Source organism: Protopterus annectens, chromosome 7.part0 (genome assembly GCF_019279795.1).
Source record: "Protopterus annectens isolate FY-2018-M chromosome 7.part0, PAN1.0, whole genome shotgun sequence".
Lineage (NCBI taxonomy): Eukaryota > Metazoa > Chordata > Ceratodontiformes > Protopteridae > Protopterus > Protopterus annectens.
The window spans coordinates 393,544,181-393,564,180 of NC_056739.1; the positions used below are offsets into that span (position 1 = coordinate 393,544,181).

The 20,000-nt window shown below is 38.4% G+C and overlaps 1 protein-coding gene across 1 annotated transcript in view; it reads right to left on the bottom strand.

The window, feature by feature from the left end:
* LOC122806485 (ethanolamine kinase 1-like) overlaps positions 1-20,000 on the bottom strand; it is a 338,475-nt gene that overhangs the window by 205,948 nt on the left and 112,527 nt on the right. Inside the window, exon 3 of the mRNA XM_044076962.1 lies at positions 14,825-14,965. Within this exon, the coding sequence (XP_043932897.1) occupies positions 14,825-14,965 (141 nt within the window). The remainder of the gene's footprint in view (positions 1-14,824; positions 14,966-20,000) is intronic.

Here is a 20,000-nt window from a genome sequence, read left to right on the forward strand (position 1 = left end):
ATCGCTTATAAACCTATCACTGTGACACCTGAGTTTGCATTAGAGGTGTGCTGTTTGTTACTTCATCTATTTGTTTTGACATTGCTGAAGCTCCAAGCATTTTTGAATTGACTCTGCAGTCTCAGTTTACATTCCATGTGTAGAACAGCCTGAATTTTTTAAATTTCTTCTGTTTTAGTTCCTGCTGATTTTGTTTCACGTTTGTGTTTATTTTCTGAGAACTGCCATTCATGAACTGACAAAGGACTATTCAACTTAGTTTAGCCTGTTTTTGTTACATCTGCAAGCATGATGGTATTTGTTTTTTTTTCTTACTAGATTGACAGTATTGCAGATGACTACGGAACTTGTTTTGTTATTGCATGAACAAAGTAGGTGGTTCTGTGTACCTTGGCTGTATTTTTGCAGTCTGATATGGAATTTTGCTGTGGAATGTTTTGAGACTATGCAGCATCTTGAGCCTGGTCAGGCACATCATTTCTAGCACATCAGTAGTAGCTTGCTTGATCTGGGTTAGTGGGGTCTGTCTAATCTGAGTTATTGTTTTGCTTTTGTACATTGATTTTAGTTAGTTATATTATATTTTATGTGCTTACACAGAATTCATTTGTCCTGAATAATTTACCATAACTGTCAATATTTGTTTTTATATATCATTGTATTACATTCTCATACTTCACTTTGATTTGCGAATAGTGTTCAGGAATCATTTAACTTGAAGTTGAAGAAGTATCTTGCAATGGATAACATTTTCACCACAATATATTTACATGACATGTGTGTGTCTTTTTTGTATACATGCCCATGTGCTACGTTCTGTTATAGATTTAGTATATTGTCAGGGATTAGTTTCTCCTGCCTTTTACACATAGACTGTTGGGATAGGTGGCAGTTTTCCCATGACCCTGAACTAGATAAAGTAGGTATGAGAAAAATGAAAACAAATAATGAAGTAAATGGAGTGGCTTCAGAACATTTCAAATTTCAGAGAGAGAAAATCCAAAGAGAGTGACTAAAAGAAATAAAATCGTTTGAATTCTATATAAGCAACAGGAGTTCAGTCACATGGACCAAGTATTTAAGACTGTGGAAGGTGGTTACCACATTCATAATAAATGAAGAGTGTAAGATATAATGCCTCAAAACAATTTTAATTCTAGCAGCTGCAAAACTCATCAAGCTAGACAGTGAGCAGCAACAGCTGATGAGAGTGTAAGGCAGTCTTTTTTTGATTTTGGCAGGCAACCAGACATGGGTAGTGGACTACATTTGCAAGTGTAATTTCATATCTCTCAAGTGTTACTGATTTCTTCCTCATAAAATATTTGGTTTTATGGTAAACTAAGGCGGAAAGTTAAAGACTGCAGTCATAAAAACTGTAGTCACTCAGATTTTATATGCTTCAAAAAAACATATGTGAATGCAAAACCCTTTTTTCTAGCATTGTTTAAATGTTTAAAATGTCTTCTTGATTTTGGCCCCTTGACCCTGATTTTTGTATTAAGTGGTTGACACCTCTGAGTTAAATATATAAAGGAATTTCCCTTCTTTATTTATTTATTTTATAATGGTTTGACATCAGAGGTGCACAGACACAAATTAAGTATAATTGATGGGTTTGTCTAAGGAGGAAAATGACAAATTGCCTTTTGCTGATTATTCTGTCTTTGCAGGACTAATATACTTTCTATGAAGCAATTTAAATACTTTACTGTGTGGCTAATGTTTGTATGGAACAAAGCTGAAACACATTACATGCTCATTTTTTTTCACAGTCTGACATCTATGACAATAACAGCTGTTTGATAGTGTGAACTGTTTGTGGATGAAAGTAACTTACCCTATTGTCATTTGTGCATTTGAAATAGCTACTAATCTGGTTTTGCAAGATTGCTGTGAATTTATGATACGTAAAACGGAATACTGTGATTTGTGTGTGTGTGTGTGTGTGTGTGTGTGTGTGTGTGTGTGTGTGTGAAGCAAACTTGAAATATGTTACTGTGACTGTTTACATCAGTCAGATATCCAAGGCGTACACATTCAGTAAAACGGCTGTAATTACTACAGTGGCCTTCTGTGGATAAAAAGTGACAACCATGCTTTTATTTGAAAACTCGTAAACAGCAGTTCACTGATATTGTGTGGCAGGATTATTGTTACACACTGTTCTGTATTTACTACAACTGGTGTAAGATTAGTATTGCTTTTGCTTATGTTTGTATACATCTATATATGTTGAGAGGGACTGCAGTGTATTTGAGTAACACGTTGGCCATAATCTTTCACTTCCCATCACAGTCATACATCAGCATTGCACACAGTAATTGGCTATCTTTGTTGGTCTGGCAGGATATATGCAAAATCATTGATCATTGGCAAAGTACTGCAATAAGTAGAATTGCCATTTCACAGTGTTTGGCTTTGGTTGAGCTCTTGGCTGTGGTGGCTTCTGTGAGGGTTTACCCATGCACTCTGATTACCTGATTACCTCCTGCAACCCATATGGACCAAGATTCCTCCAATTTGTCTGTAGTTAAGCATGTAGTGTGTGTGTGTGTGTGTGTGTGTGTGTGTGTGTGTGTGTGTGTGTGTGTGTGTGTGTGTGATAAGCATTACTTTATCTATGGGGGCACACAGAATTTCCCAGCATATATAGAACTCATCTGGACAGCAGTTAAAATTGTGCTGTCTTTCAACAATAAGACATAACATGCATCACGCAGAATAATAAGACCCTTTTAATTTTTGAAGGCCTGAGGTTTAGGAACTGCTAGGCTATGTAAGTGAATTTTAACATAGGCTAAGTTGTGGCCCCTCCCATGAATCACACTATTCTAAAACCTTCCCTGCTCAGAAGTGTGCACAGACAGTCATGGTAGCTTGCTGGCATAATGGGGATGGCCTGGTGATTAATCTTCCTCACTGCTGTCATACCTCAAAGGTATGCACAGAAGGTCACTATAGCTTGTCTAAGGGCAGTATACTCTTTAGGAGCAAGAAGCTGGAATTCATTACTGTGATCATATCTTATTTGTGAAATAATAAAAATTAGATGCATAAACAGGTGGCTATTGTTGGGGGTTAGGGATAAAGAGGAATGCTGCTGATGTACATCTGACAGTAATGGCTTAAAATGTTACTGCATTATTGTTGTTCTTTCAGTTTTGTCCCAGTATGACATCAGAGTATCACACAGAAAGCATCTGTCTTTTTGGGAATAGCATTAAGGATGTGTGCCATATAAATGTTTGACAGCAGATATTTAAAATATATGACTGCAGCCATTAATATTTTGACTTTCATCCCACTCTGAAGCCACAGGGATACAAAGAAAGTGGCTATTTTTATGACGGGAAGCATTAATCCCGGACATGATTTATGTATCCTCACAATTATTTGTCTTAGTTTATTGTGAACTGCTATTCTTCAAACATACTTTTTTCAAGGAAGAAAAAAGTTAAAAACATTTATTTTCTTATCTAATGATTTGTACATGCCGTCATGCATCTCAGAGCATCTATACCCCCATGGCTTCTGAGACTAGCTGCTTACAGACATCCAGCTTAATTCAGTTATTTACTCTGCATTTATTATAGTGGAATTTTGGCCAATTAAGGTACAGTGAAAGCATGTAGGAAAAATACGATGAGTAAGTCACAATATGAGAAAAAAATAGAAAGAAGATATGGATGGTGTCTGGGTGACCCTGCTTATCACCCCTACCATATTGGTCTACTTTCAGTACCATCAGTACTCTACCTTGTGGACTATGTCCCTCCTTCTGCAAATTCCTGGAGCTGTCACTGCAGCTACCAACTAGTAGTGAAGTAACAAACATTTGAGGTGTTCAAATTATACAAGTATGAAGTTACATTATTACAACTGCCTCACTCTTGTATACTTTAGTTTTGCATGTATTGGTTGAACAAATACAAGATGCAGCCAAAACATCTCAAAAAGAGGAGAAAGACTACAACTGAACTTTAGCACTCTTCTGTGAAATAAATGTGAAAATATACATAAAAACATGCATGAAAATGGCAGCATCTAAGTTTAAGTGTCTCAAACAGAAGGGTAACCACATTTATTTTAGTAGTGTTTTGTTTATTTTCCTTTGCTGTCCTTGATGATCCATGTCTCTAAATGTCAAGTCAAGCACTGTGCAAATTGATTCAAACCTTGCTCAGTGTACACATTTTATATGCTTTATTCTGTCCTGACTCTGTGTATGGTACTACATCTGAGTGCTACATTTTTCTTTTCACATTGAAGTTGACAGTAATTTATAACTATTACTACACTATCGCATACCAATGAACACACACAACTCGACATCCATACCAGTGTACACAGGCACAGCACATGTAAACTATACCAACATATATAGCACATACAGCCACAGACAAAGCACATGTAAATAATACCCACATATATAGGACATATAGCCACAGATGCAGCACACATAAACAATAACCACATATACAGCTCATACAGCCACACCCGAAGCACATGTAAACAATACCCATTTGTATAGCACATACAGCCACACTCGAAGTACATGTAAATAATACTCATATATATAGCACATACAGCAAGTGATGCAGCACATGTAAACAATAACCACATGTACAGCACATACAGCCACAAAGCACACATAAACAATACCCACATGTATAGCACATACAGCCACACCTGAAGCACATGCAAATACCCATGTATAGCACATACAGCCACTGATGCAGCACATGTAAACAAGCTCTGTTCAAGAGAAATCTTGACCGGTGGATAGGAGATCGTAGGTTTACTCCGGGAATCATCTCTGTGTCACTGCTGGACAGAGGCACAACAAACTAATGGGCACAGTATTTTTTAACATAAGGGTGGAGTAAGCCACAAAACTCTGGGCTAGGCTTATAAATGCCTTAGGGCAGATAGCCTAGTATAAACCTATGAACCTATGAACCACATGTGCAGCATACAGAGCCACAGACAAAGCACACATAAACAACACCCACATGTAAAGCACATACAGCCAGAAACACATTACATGTAAACAATGCCCACATATGCAGCACTTAAAGGAACAGCAACACTGTACACACTTCTACACATGCACATACATATACACAAGCATGTTTCCTGTGACATATATTGAGACACTGGGTGGTGGATGAGGGTGAGAAAAGACTTGCGCTGATTGAGCAGACACATCTATACTGTTTTGCATGATTATAGTAGTTTGCATGGTATCAACTTTTGGGTGTCCCACTTATGTGCTTAAGGGTAGGGAAATAAGGAAATGTGGATGAGGAATATAGTGTGAGACCATCCCAGAGGTCAGGAGATGCACACACAGTGGTTTCATGTGGAGGAATATCACAAAATTGAGGGTAGACACAGGCCAATGTATAGGAAAGCATGAAGGAAGACATCTGTGGTAGAAGACAGCAGCTGGAACAGTATGACATGAAAAAGCAGGCGAGGTGATAGTTGGTAGACAGGTGATAGCATTTAGTTCTGCTGCACTGGATTTGAGGAGACAGGGCTTCTTACAAATCTGTTCCTTGTTACTAGCTGGTCATAAAAAAATTTCCTGCTGAACATTTTATAAACATATATTGAAAGTTTGCCATAATTTGATGTTAGACGAGCTTGTCTAGTGCAGGTATCAAAACTTTGATAGAGAAGAGCTACTTGTCCCAAAACAGTTCTTAGCAATTTTCCCACACAGGGGGTAAGCTATCTTTCCAAAGTTGTTACTTAAACTTTCTTTCAGTAAAACTAACCTGACTCTGTCCCATGCCTTCTTTAGTTTCTCAATCACCTCTAGAGGACAGGTATTTCATGTATCTACTTCAGACCAAAAAAAAATATATATATATATATATATATATATATATATATATATATAAAGATATATATATATATATATATATATATATAGATATAATACCCCCCTGTCACAGCTTCTACTTTTACCATACACTGCTCCTGATGTTTTCATAAACTTTTTAATGATTGTTCTGAAAGATCCATCCTTCCTGCACTTTCTCGTTTGTCTTCTTGTGCTTGAGAGTTTGTCATTTTTGTCATAGTTATCTCTTCTTTCTTTCCTTTAGAGCATGGCCATGATGTTTCTTCTATCGGTTGCTCGCTCTCTCTCTCTCTCTCTCTCTATTGTACCACTTCTGGTACACATATTGCAAAACTAATGTCGCCCACCTCTAGACAGCCTTACTTCAGCCTATATCTTTCCAGCATTACAAATTAAACTGAAGGGAGGTGTTCCATTTATGCCAAAAACAACTTTTATTTTCTTCTGGTGGTAATCCCTTAAATTACATACCTCAGAATCACCTAGATTTCTTTACTACTTTCTGAGAAATGCCGCAGGCTAAACATGAATGACATTTTATGAAGGAAAGCACATGACTTGACAGGAAGTCCAGCTTCAGAAACTGTTAGGAAGCTGGCATTTTCAGAATGTCAGTTCAAATATGCTTAGAAAATTAAATTGACTTTTACTGTTCTAAAAAAATGGAAGAATAGAGTTCTACATTTTATATTCACTTTTTTTTTCCAGAAGATGATTAGCTCATGATCCACATTCATCTTTTGTATGTTGTAGAAAATATTTCACCAGCACTATGTAGGCTTCCCTTGACTGTTTTCCCCCAAATGTGCATTAAGCTGTACAAATGTGTATTAAACCTGTTTTAGTAAACATATTTGAAACTGTGTTGCTTTACTAAGTTCTCATGTTTTCCACATTAATCTGCTATAAGCATGGACCCTTATGCACATAAAGGTCCTGAGGCTTCTAGTCTCCCCAATCTGTACATGGTGGGCACAACTTATTCTGTAAGAAGTCTGTGGGTTTTCTGCCAAAGTGCAGTGACTGGGTTATCACAGTCACACTTTCACAAGGAGGACTGTCAAACCACCTGATAAAATGATCTTTTAAAACACAATTAAGACATCATAATAATGACAGAAACAATGGCTTAAGAATCCTTATTTTTCTAGAGATAAACCAAAAATGCAGTAAATCCTTCAACGTTGTCTGAGATGTGCACAATTCACCAGTCAGGCCACAGAACTAAGATGGCTGACATCCTTCAGTTTAACAGCACCTTCATATCTGTGTATACAAATCTACTATAATGCTGTTCATTTTACTGCTCTGAGTGTACTCATACCCACCTGTATTATACTGTTAGGCTGCAGCTGAAGGTGAAACTGAATCTGGCTACCAAAATGAAGGAATAGCGAGGTACAGGAAGAGTGTGCTCAGAGCAATTTCAAGTGTAACCAGACTGCAGTGCACATGGAAGAGGATTTGGTAACAATAGCAAATAAAAGTCTAATGGGGGTGGGGGGTTAGTAACAGAAATGAAAAATAACTGAAATAAAAGCCTACCATTGGTGGTGAGTATGTGCAGGAGACAGTGAAGCAGTTTCAAAACTGAAAATAGTATGCCGGGCAAAAATAGAGATTCCTTGTACTGCTGCAATATATTTCCATGAGATTCCATCTTCAGCCTTTCCCACAGACTGACACAAACCAGGATTTATACAGCAAAATAAAACTAGATCACAAAGCTGATCTAGTATTTTTATTAGACCAATATACTTCTAACTGAAACTGTCATTTGACCAACATGGCAGTTCTTCTTTGTCTTACTACAAAATCAGTAAGCTTTCCTACATGGAAGGTGGGGGAACACAGAAGAAACTATGATGTTAAAATTTAACCACAAACAGAAGCAGATCAGTTTATAATGCGCAAAAGAGTGATGTGGTAGGAATGAGGCCTATGAATAGCTTGTATTCAGCCTCTACAGATCTATTGATAGTGATATTTCTCCATGGAACGGAGATATTAGGCAGACTCTTGTCTCCTTGCCATGGCAACTTGATTTCCTTGCAGCAAAGTCCTGCCCATACAGCTGACACTTAAGTTTCATGCACGCAGATACAATCCCCATGCAACTCCTAGTTCTCTTCAGGTATCCTATCATCACACCAATAAGCACCATAACAACAAATCACAAAATTATCACCGTGCTGACTCATTCATTTGTGACAGCTTACATCTCAACTAAATCCTCCCTAGTTAAAGGGTTTAGCTCAGCAACTGTATCTTAATCCAGAGCATAGCAAAGGAACAAACATGAATATCCTGCTGTTGGCACAAGGCCCATACCGATGATAGGAGTTAGGCAGAATTTCTGCAATAAATGAGCCCGTGTGTATCCAAAACTTTAATAACAGGATGCGTCACATTTCTATATAACGTTATGTACTGACGTATTTGTAAATATATATGAGTACTTGTATGTTTATCGACAGATAAGACGTCATACCTTGGAATACAAAATGTTTTTTTCATTCACAACCTGTGCTTAGATCATTTTAACAGCAATTAGCTATAGAAAAAGTCGGCACAATACTTTAATGATATAGTAAAAGCAAATGGTCAACTGAAACGTAACATGAACCCAAAAACCTTCAGGATAGTAAGGTAGTTCACAGTAAAACAGCAACAACAGTACAAATGAATCCTAAACAGGGATACTTCCAAGATTACATGTCAGAGGAACAAAGAAAAATGTAACAAGCCAGGAAGCTTAAGTTGTGTTTCTTTCACTCTGTCAAAATACTGGGTGTACCACATGCAGAACATTAGCAAAAATATTGCAAAGAACTTCTGCAATTAATCTTCCTCATCCCTTGTTATGTAATGTATATTTTCTCTCTATATAAAGCATTAAATCATACCTCTCAACTGCCCAGATTTTCACAGAATGTCCAGATTTTTGCCTCATATTTTTGGTCTGTTCCTCATAAAATGGGTGTTTTTCTGGAAAATCACTGGAATGAGCTGAGGGTTGAAGTAATCAAATAATGACATGCATTTGAGTTTCAGAATTTAAATTGTACAGAAAATGCATGTCAACACAAACCCCTTTACTCTAGCAACTTTCTAAGCTTATAAGAGCAATATTTAAAATCTGTCCCTACTTGTGGGCCTTTGTCCCCCCACTTTGTCTAGCTTTGTCCAGATTTCTTGCACTAAGTGGTTGAGAGGTATGTATTAAATACAACACAGGTTCCATTCCTACCTTCACTATTTTGAAAGATACATTAAACTGAAACTTCATCTGAGTGTCCTGCTACTTGTCCATTGGCATATTACAGTACATCATTCCATGGAGTGAGTTAGTCTGGAGTTTTTCCATGGGTATCACAATATGGCATGGGTCGTTCTAGTAGTTTTGCATGGTGTGTATGTTTTTAGGCTACAAGGCTGAGAAATGAGTGAGTAAAACATAGCAACAGCTGGTATACCCAAAGAGAACCCACCCTTTGGAATGACACACTTAGTTATATTGCTAATCCCTGGATATTTGTAATACAAGATCATTTCTCATAATCATTTTTATAACATCTACTACTTTGCAAAAGAAAATCCAATGTCAAAGAGCTGGTGCTGGGTTACACTACAGCTACACTGAAACATGGACAATTTGTACCTATGTTCTACAACAGTGCAGTGCCAACAGGAAATTAATGAATACAACATGAAATAATGCCAGAAGTTAAGATGTTTATCAAGTTTACTATGTCAACCTTTGGTCCATGTGCAGTTGTCCTCTCTTCAGTTAATCTAATGGATTGCCACCAAGCCCTGTGGTCTCTAGCAGATGTGCCACCCCCTTTAGAAAACCATGAAGACCATTCATGCTGGGAGTGTATATCACCTTGTCTGTGAAAGAATGAGTCTCTACTTTCTTTTCTAATAAATCTTTTGGTGGGTGGGGCCTCCTGTGTTTTTACTTCAGTGTACACATAAAGACCATCCCAGTAAGACTACTTAATTTATGATTAATGTAAATTTCATCATAGCACCTTTTTTCTACTTCATAGTAGAAGCCAAATATACATCCAAACTATTAATTACCCTTCCCTATCTGTACTCCAGCATTGTGATGGTATTTGTTATATGACTTCCAAATGTCAACACAGTATTCCTAGACAGCTTACATCAGGCCATGCACCTCTCCATTCTCTGTGAATCAAACATAAGAACATACAGTTGAGTTTTAAAATTTACTTTTATTGCTGCCTCCTTAAAGCAGCTGAAATGACCTGTGCTACTCATATGACCACCCTGAAGTTCTCTCCAGTCCATCCTACTATCGATCCCAGAATACAAAATCTTCTGCTTTACTATAGTCAGTGTTCCATGGTCTGACATTATCCTAAGGGGTTATTCAGATCTTCCTACAGTTTATCATAATCCTTCAGAGCCCTGATGGCGAAGCAATCCTTGCAAATTAAAGTGAATGCTCTTTCACTGAATGTGATTTCAAGTGACAACCCTTTCTAGGACTAACCTTGGAGTGGTACCCTGCAGCATCCCACATGACCATAAGCCCTGGGTTTCAGCAACTTATCCCCACCCTTCATTGTTTCTATCAATCTGGGTTTCACTCCACTGTTGAGTTGCCCGCTACCTAAAATCTCTGTCCTTCTAGGTGATGTCCCAATTTCCCTTACACCAAAAAGTCCAATATTTTTCTGAAATCCAGAAAACTATTTGCATTGAAAAGCCATATGAGAAGTGATATGCTCATAGTACTTCATGAAGTTCATCCGGCCTTAATTAAAGCTGCTCTGGTTAGTATCCAGTGAATAAACCACACATTTTCCAAACAATGGAAAAAATCAGACCCCCTCCCCCAAACACATGCTTTGAGAAGTCTCAATAACAAGATGCTTGACCTTCATGCCCTCTGTGTTTGAAGAACAACTACGTCTGTGTAATTATTGAAATTTGGCTTAAATTTTCAGAATGTACTTCCTCCATTTCTGTCTTTTTGTCTAGATGCTTTCACGTTGGATGGCCACTATGGTGGTGTCTTCTTACTTGTTAAGGAAAACACCATCTGTAGACAGGATCTAGGAGGCTGAACTTGTAAAAAATATTTAACAGTTTGCATAGCTTTAGCTTTACCTTCCATCTTTTTAAGAACTTCCTCAGCCTCATTGCCAAACAGATGGTCCTGATTTAAAGGAGCATCCAACAATTTAGCTTTAACATGATCAGGCAAAGATTGCTCCTTAAGCCAAGCATGCCTTCTGATTACAGACCCAGTAACAGCAGCCCTGCAAGAGGTCTCTAATGAATCAAAACCACATTGCAAAGTATGTTTTCCAACTTGTTCGGCAGAATGCATTAAATCCTGTAATTATTTTCCACACAGTCAGGAATCGACATAATTTTCTGTTTAAGCAGTCCAATAACATGTTACTGATATTTTAACATATGAAACTGGCAGTTTAAAGCCCTAATGGCCAAGATTGCAGAAGTGTAAACCTTCTTTACCCCATCTATCTAGCACCCTGGAGTCTCTATCAGAAGGGGTAGGATTTTTAGCAGTAGAAGCCTTAATGCCCATGGGCCCCTGTGAAATAGTCTCTGGATCTGCAATAGGATTTTTGAAAAGAAACTTGTGGGATTCAGGGCCCCTGTAGTATCTGCCAGGTTTTCTGGGAGCAGGAGGCAGGGAATCAGGGGCCAAACAACATTCCGAGAAAGCATCATCAACAATGTCTAGTACAGAAGGAATAGCTAAAGGTCTATGCTGAGGTAGGAGAAGGAAATCCCTAAGCCTCTTTTTTGAATCAGAAAAATCCTGGCTTTCCCAGTGGAAATGCTCCCTTAGCGTATGTAAGGTTTCCCCAAAAGAAAAATCCTCAGCAGGGGAAGCAGAGGGAATAGAAGTCCTCTGCATCAAAATCCTCATAAGTAGGTAATCCAGATCATCAGAAGAGTCAGAAAAAAAAGAATCCTGATCAGAAGATTCATAATCAACTTCAGTCCTAGCCCTCTTAGAAGGGGGGTTGGCTACCCATGATTAGAGCTATTAGATCTTCAGCCATTATCATCATTTGTTTTTTAGGCCTAGAGGCCCGAGTGTTGGATTTTTAGATATGGATCAAGATTTAGGCCTAAGTAAAGAAGGAGGCGTCGGTTTAATATGTAAGTCTGTAGGCCTGAATACACCCTCAGAAGCCAGTGCCTGCACAGCGGCTCCGGACCCATCCAAGGTAGGGACATCCACGGGTTCCATAGTTGAAGCATCTCGTGGCATACCGGACTCCGAATGGGTCTCAGTAGAGGCCTGCGAATCAGAAGTAGCGGGTATCAGAGGCTGCAAATGCGCCTCACTGAGTACCGGTGAACTGGCGACTGGCTTAGGAGAAGCGTCGTCGGCAGTTTTGGACCTCGGCGGCCTGTCTCTGTCTTTATCTTTGCATTTTTTCAGAATCCCGGTAGTCGGATGGCTAACCGATGACATTTCTGGATAATTAAACCGAGAACCGAAATATTTAGAGGCGAAAATATACCGACGATGGATAATGTGCTGATTAAATAAAGCACAAAACCGACAGCAAGGTACATCGTGGTCAGGGCACAGGCAAGGAATACAGTACGAATGAAAATCTTGATGAGGTATTTGCTTTCTACAAGTAATGCAGATATTAATTTTTACTGACATCGGTAAGGAGCAAGAAAAGGTTTCCCCAACGGGGTACTGAGCTTTAGTTGAAGACTTTGGTTCTGAAACTCGAAAACGAAAATTTCAGGAGTCGGCCGATCGGCACTTGCGAACTGCTTCTGCTTTGGGCACCGCATAGCAAGAATGACTGATGTAATGACGTCGGCTGCATGTTTTATACCCCTGATGACCTGACGTCATGGAAGAAGGGACAGCGACCGATGCAGGACCCAAGACTTTGTTAATCAGGCTGACTGAGGGCTACCTGCAAGCAGATAACCCAAATGTAATGACTGCAACAGTGAAACATGAAGAACATCTGCAAATCTTGGTTATGTTAAGAAGCTCAGAAAAACAAAATTGCTCTAAACATATCCAAAATTGCACAACATACCCTGATCCTGTAGACCTTGCAAACATGCTAAGAAATAATTCAGACCCCCTCATTACCAAAGAACATGCACTGAAGATACTCTCTCAGACTAAAAATACTTCCTCCATGGGACCTGATAATACACCTGGTTGTTTAACAGGCACTACTAAAAAGCCTACTAATCCTGAGCCTTTAGTAATGTGTTTCAGTAGTGGATGGACAGGACTCGGAAAATAAATATAAGGTATTTTTATTATTAGACTGAAACTTTAGTTAGAGTTGGAATGAAATTTGGCTGCAGGTTAACTAAAGGCCAACTTTCTTAATTTCACAAATGTAGAACTTGATTAGGCAGTAGACTGAGCAGCTAGCTGTTTCACCACAGAGCAGTATGACTAGGGATCCAACAGCCCTTATTATCTTAGGGTGGCCATAGTGAGCAAACTGGGTGTTTTTTTTTTTTTTTTTTAGTGAGATAAAGTACTGCTGTATTATGTCTGAGTATGAACAACGGAAATGGTGTATTATGCAGTATTCTCCTGGGATGTGGCCAATGACAGCTGCTTTCTTCCCTTTACATTCAGGTCAAAAAATTTCCTTCCATATCAATTGCCCAATATGTTCCTGTAAACTCCATGGGATGTTCCCTATACATTCTTATTTGCTATCCGGCGGTCCGTAGAGTTTACCTGCCACAAAAGTCCCTTCTCAGTCATACTGCATCACTATCATAAGGTTGCCATGTCAACCCACTGATAAAAATTAATACAAAGTGGCAATTCAGTATGGAAAATATGGACAAAAAGATGTGAAGCAAAAAGGGGAGATTATGTGTTAAGATAAAATACAAAGTCATAAAAGTATCACAGTTGCAATGCAAAACAGGCTAGCATGAACAGCTATAAAACTATACACTGATGTCTGAGTTACTTGGCAATGGTGCTTATATTTCTTATAGGTTTGCTCAAATAGCCCCATGTACCTTCTGAATGCTGTTGCATGTGTATATGTTTCATTGATGTGCTTTGGCCAAAGCTCTCATTGAAGTAAGCCTGGTATCCTACATCAGAAAGTAATATTAGACAAGTGCAAAAGGAATTAAACAAACAGTTTCTGACAGAGAACAGCCTTTCTATCCAAACGCAGTAAACATGCTGTGTTTGAGTACAGTGTTAGAGCCAGTCATGAAAGTATATCATGCCTAGAAGTGGACGTTCCAGAATGTTGTGTACTATGGTTCTTATGCCAAGTTGTTTGTGGTAAAGGAATAAGAATATTTAAATGTGTTTGGGCTGGAGTTGCATGATCTCTCCACTCGCAGAAGTGACTGATGTGTGCAGGCATCCTTTCAGACCTATATCCTATCTCAGTTTTTCCTTTTCATCTTTTTTTTGCTCCAAAAAACTTCCATAATCTGTTGTAGGTGAGCCATAAATTAATCAGGAATAACAAGCATGTTGTTCCCAGACACTGCAATCTGTATCAGAGAGGCAGATGGACAGTTTTGTTATGCCCAGTTATACCCTATGGAAAAATGTCTAAGCTGCAGATTCATTAAATGTGGCTTGCTATGGACTGTGTGGTCAGGAAATGATTTCTTGCCACAAGCTGCAGCAGTCTTGAATTTGATTATTAGACTAGGGATGCGGGTGTAAAGCTGATTTTTGGGGTTGAGGGCTTGCTTTCACAAAACATATGTCTCCTGAAATAACAAAGATGTCTATAACATTTTGTTTGGTCTTGGGATGACTTCTGTTTAATTGTAAGTAGTTAAGGAGTCCATAAGTGGTCACACAGGAAACCAGTCTTCTATTCAAGGCACATTTCATTCACATTCTATGTTATATCATACATCTTATGAAGAAGAATTTGTTATTCTTACCTTTTATTTGACGCTTCAGCTGTGAACTCTGACGCAACAATGGATATATACTTTCTGAGTTTTTGCCAGAGATTAGGCTTCGGGATGCAGCCATTATGAGCATGAATTGAATGGATCTTTGCCAACTCACATGCTATTAATCTGCAGAAAGAAAATAGATAATTAGTACTTCAGAAGAGTACATTGCAATGGGGTTTAACTTTATAATTGCTGTTTAAACAGCAAGGAGCAGGATAAAATGATGTATTTTTCCCAGCATAAGCATCAAAATTGTTACCTACCACAAAGCAACATTTTAAACTGTTTTAAAAATAGTTACACTAGAGAAAGGTAAAGGATCACAACTGTGTTTTTAGTGCAGAAAATTGCACTAAATTTGCACAAATATTTGTATTTCAAATGGAGCTGCAAATATTAAAAATTAGGTGGACTGGTCCCATGGTAGGGAAGGATGAAACACTTACTGTGACCCATTCGGTACAAGTTCAAGTACAGTCTGTTTGCCTGAGGAAGTGGGCAGGGCAGATGGAAATGCGCGGTCATTATTGGCTCACCCATCTGGTGTGGGGGGGCAGCTTAGGTGGTGCCTGGTATGAACTTTGGCCATTGCATTAGTGGAGTTTGGACCTAGAGAATGAGCCGCAGCAGTTATTACATTGTAGTCCCGGAAATACATTCATGGAAGTGAGTGAACTGACCCAGGAAACACCAGCAGCAGTTTTGACTTTTTAGTGCTGCTGTCCAGGGTTAGGAGTGACATGGGAAATCCACCTGATAGCTCCTTAACACCTAATTATTATCTCATAAACAGGAGCCAGCCAGTAAGCTCCATATCAGGAACAAACGGGTTCGTCTCTCACCTTAGGGAAAGGACAGGCTCCGACCTTCAATCTGCCCCAGGGAAGATAATGAGCGAAAAAAGGATAGATAGGGAGCTTGGTGAACTCAATTCATGGATCGGGCCAGTTCATTCAAAAGAAACATATTAGTAGTGGGAGGGGATGGGTTCATTCAAGTGCATGGAGGGGATAAAAAAAAACAGTAGCAATATTAGCCCCATCTAAATCTAAGGAGCTCCTTAACAGTGCGGGCAGTCAATTGTCATTGCAGAATTCATGTTGGCAGATTGGGATTTGTAGTAATTGGAAGTGAGCTTGAATTGAGCAAGTGAATTTATGAACACTTCTGTTTCAAAATAAAGCTTAACTAAAAAGAAATATTTGCTTCATGACAGGTGAGAGTTTTGATTTGTAACTGGAGTTCAAAATAAGAAATTTTCTCTTTTAATAACTCCTATCAAATTAAACTTGCTCTTGTTTCTTTATTAGTAATGTCAGACTGTTATTGCAGTAATTACCAGTTCTACTCTCCACTTTCTACATTGAAATAGCTTACTGATGTTGACCTTGTGTTGCTACATTCCTTTTCTATTTTAACATCCTAGCCTTTATGCAGTTCCTATTTTACCAAAGTGTTTTGGAAACTTATTCCTAATTCAAAAAAGTTGTAAAGGAAACAGCTAGTCATATAAATTAGTAAAAAGATGATAAACATGCCAAACAATTCTTAACCTACAAAATGCCTTCAGCTTATGCTATAACAAAGGGAATTATAACAAATGTATATATTTCCACTAATATGTCCTATCACAAAGCTATGTTAATGGTCATTTGTCTGCTAATCAACAAAACAAAATAAACTATACTTACAGATGTAAGTTATGCACTACATCTGGACCCGGAATCTTCCTCCATGAACTTGCAACTTATTTAATGATACTCAGTCCTGTTTATTGTAAGCTCTTGAAATTGCTTTGACTTGTTTAATACTATTACCATCCATCTGCTTTCCAAATAACCCGTATTATCCATTACAAGGATATCGGGGTGCTGGAGCCCATCCTGCCAGCCAATAGGCTTAAAACATTGAACCTGGCTCTAAACAAAGCATTGGACTACTGCAGAAAGTAGGCACACATACGCACACACACATGCTCGGACATATACTATTTATAGACTTACAGGCCACCTAGAAGATTGCCAGTTAACTGACCACTGAGTTTCAATCAGCCTCAGTGTATTTATGCAGATGGTGCCTAATAGTTTCCATACAGGATCATCTGTTCTACTACCACTCTAATCTTTCTGCACTATATATTAATTTCTAAAATGTGTGTGGGCTGTTTCTACTTATTACTAAAACTGGATGAGCCCGTCTTTCAGTAGGGGCTGAACAAATACTTCCAAAGACATCAAATGAAAAAGAATTTGCATTTCTGCAGTGGTATTATTTCATGCTTGCCATGAGCCCTAAGTAGCTTTCAACCACTCACAAACCACATTTCTGCCTTCATGCCATTCTTTATTTTACAAGTACAGTTGCATTCAGTTTCTTCAGCCTGGCTTCATCAGATTTTCATCATTGTCTTTTGACTATCTAACTTTCAAGCCATCTCTGAAAATGGACAGTTTCAAGTAAAAACTTTCCAATGAGTAATGCCGTACCCCAAACACCAAAGACAGACAGACACACACACACACATATGTGATGTGTACATTTACCATCCTCTCTCTGTGTTTAACATAACACAGTATAAAAGTGTGGAACATACTAGCAGATTACAGAAAGGGTTACTTGTCACACTAAACTAACTTCCCCTTCAACCTGTATTTTCCAAAAGTATCTATTTGGCCAATTTTTTATCTATCTCCCTTCAGTTTTACCTAAAATTGTTGCATGCCTTTCCTTGTTCTGTTCAGCCCTGCTTTGTTTCCATCCCCAGAGTACAGCCTGGACTCATCATCTATTTTATTATAACAAGTACCCAGCACTGAAAATCTGTTGCTTTGTTTTGTTTTACTTCTGTTCTCTTCTCACATTTTTTTGTGCTTTATCTTCTCTGCAAGGTACCTCAGGGTTATTCCTGCTATCCTGTCTAACTTATCAGAGATGTAACACATGACATCCACCTGTCTCGTGGGTGAGCTGTTAAGGCAAAGATGTTAACTGCTAAACCTTTTCTATGTTGCAAAGATGTAACTGCTACAACTTTTCTATGTTTCTAGCCATTGTGCAGGAGAAGGCTGGGGTGTAATTTGCACATTATCGGTGATGCAAGACTAAACAGCTATAGAAGCGATAACATCAAATACACCAGAATCCAAAAATAACTCCAGTAACACATCAACTTGTACATTTAATTCCTGTTGCTGACAAGCTAAGACAGGTGATCTTCATGGAAGGTCTCAATAGTATGTGTATGGTCTGCTGAGTCCTGATCAGCTGGTCGTGGGGTTTTACCTCTTTCTCCATGATATAGTACCATTGTTCTGACTCGGGGAAAACTGTATCTGGTGGACTAAGTTATTTAACTTCATCTTCAACTTAGAGGTAGATGTTCTTTGAATTATCTGTAAACCTTTCACTCTGTCCCATTTAGATAACTGGCCTTTCGGAGATCTCCTGAGTGTGAGGGGAAGCTTATGAAATGGGTGAAATGGAGGAGAGTTAAATAATGAAAACATGATGTCTCAACCTGAACTATTATCACTGGACTCTCTACTGTGATTTTCCTGTAGATTTTACATTTTGTGAGTTGTAAACACAATACTCATCCAAACAATGAAGACAGGAGAAGGGGGGGCTACAGGGACTCCAGAAAATCAGTATTTTATTCTAAAATTTGTAAAGTCTTTCAACATCATCAAGTATGTAGTCAGCAAGCTTTTTAAAGCTGAGGCGCAAAACTGATAGTGTGTGCGAGACATCTATGTGCATAATGAGCAGAAACATGCTGTCACCTGGAAAGGTCCTACCAACAGCATTACAGACCTGAAGCAAAGTGTGGACGCAGTACTCATGGTTAGGACTTCCACATAGGGCATCACAGGTCTCCCCACCCTAGTGAAGAGCTGATCTGCATTGCTAATCCATTGCATCAACACATTTAAGTGAACATCTGCTTACTGGATTAAGTATGGATATACAGTTCATGGCAGCCTCACTAATGTCAGGGAAAGGACCTTGACACTGAACCAGATTTCCAAGAAATACCACTAGCCTACACACAGTAGAAAATAATAAAAATGCGTAGCAAGAGCGAAGTAAATTTCTCATCAGCACTTCGTGGATCATTTCTTTTTATAGAAGCAGAAACAAATGCGGTGTGTGCAAGCACATTTGTGCACATGCACAAGCACACACGCACACACACACACACACACACACACACACACACACACACACACACACACACACACACACACACACATGGAGATGGATCCCAACACATTACCTTTCTGCAACGATTTAAAGTCAAATGCATAAACTCTGATTGTTTCCAGTCATTCTTTCCACATAGTATAAACAATATTTAGAAGTTTTCAATATTTTTTAAATACACAGACTTAAAAATCCGACTGGGTCTCCTCCAGAACCATATGGGGCCCTTTAGGAAGGCTGGTGTCATCATTAAGGCAATAAAGATGGTTTCTGGCATGCATCATGACTATCAGTGCACATTTAGGAAACCTATCGTACACGCTGGAGGAAAGTAGGAAAGAGACAACAGATCAGTGAATGCAAGTGGTTAAATCTAAGCATAGTACTTACAAAAATATCATAAAATAATGAAATAATGCAAGAAGCTGCTGGAAACAGAAGTAAAATATAACTATAAGATGAAATGCAGTAAAACTACAGTGCTTAACATACACAAAAGGGAAAACTTATCACGTTATGCAACAGCAGCATATAAAACTTGAAGAATAGTTCTAAACAGTAAGAACATGAAACATTTATATTCAATGCACATAATAATTGCATTATCAGGTAATGTCAGTACCATGTCTAAGACCCAGAGAAAAAACAAATTTTATAAATGTAACTAAGCAAAATACATAAAGGTATACGACTTAATGAAGGCAATTACTGATCATGCACATCAGTGTGCATTTGAATTTTTCAGTAATGGATTTAGTAGCAGCATACTTTTAAAAATACTGATGTACATATAAAAATGAGAAGGTAAGTCATGCCTAACTTGGTCATTTTAGCTGGCTCTCTGGAAATGAGTAGCAAATACGACTGATATAGCAAGAGCTGACAGGCGGTAATCTTCAATGGAACATCGATGAGTGAATGGTGTCAAACCTCTGATGAAACAAAAGCAGATCCA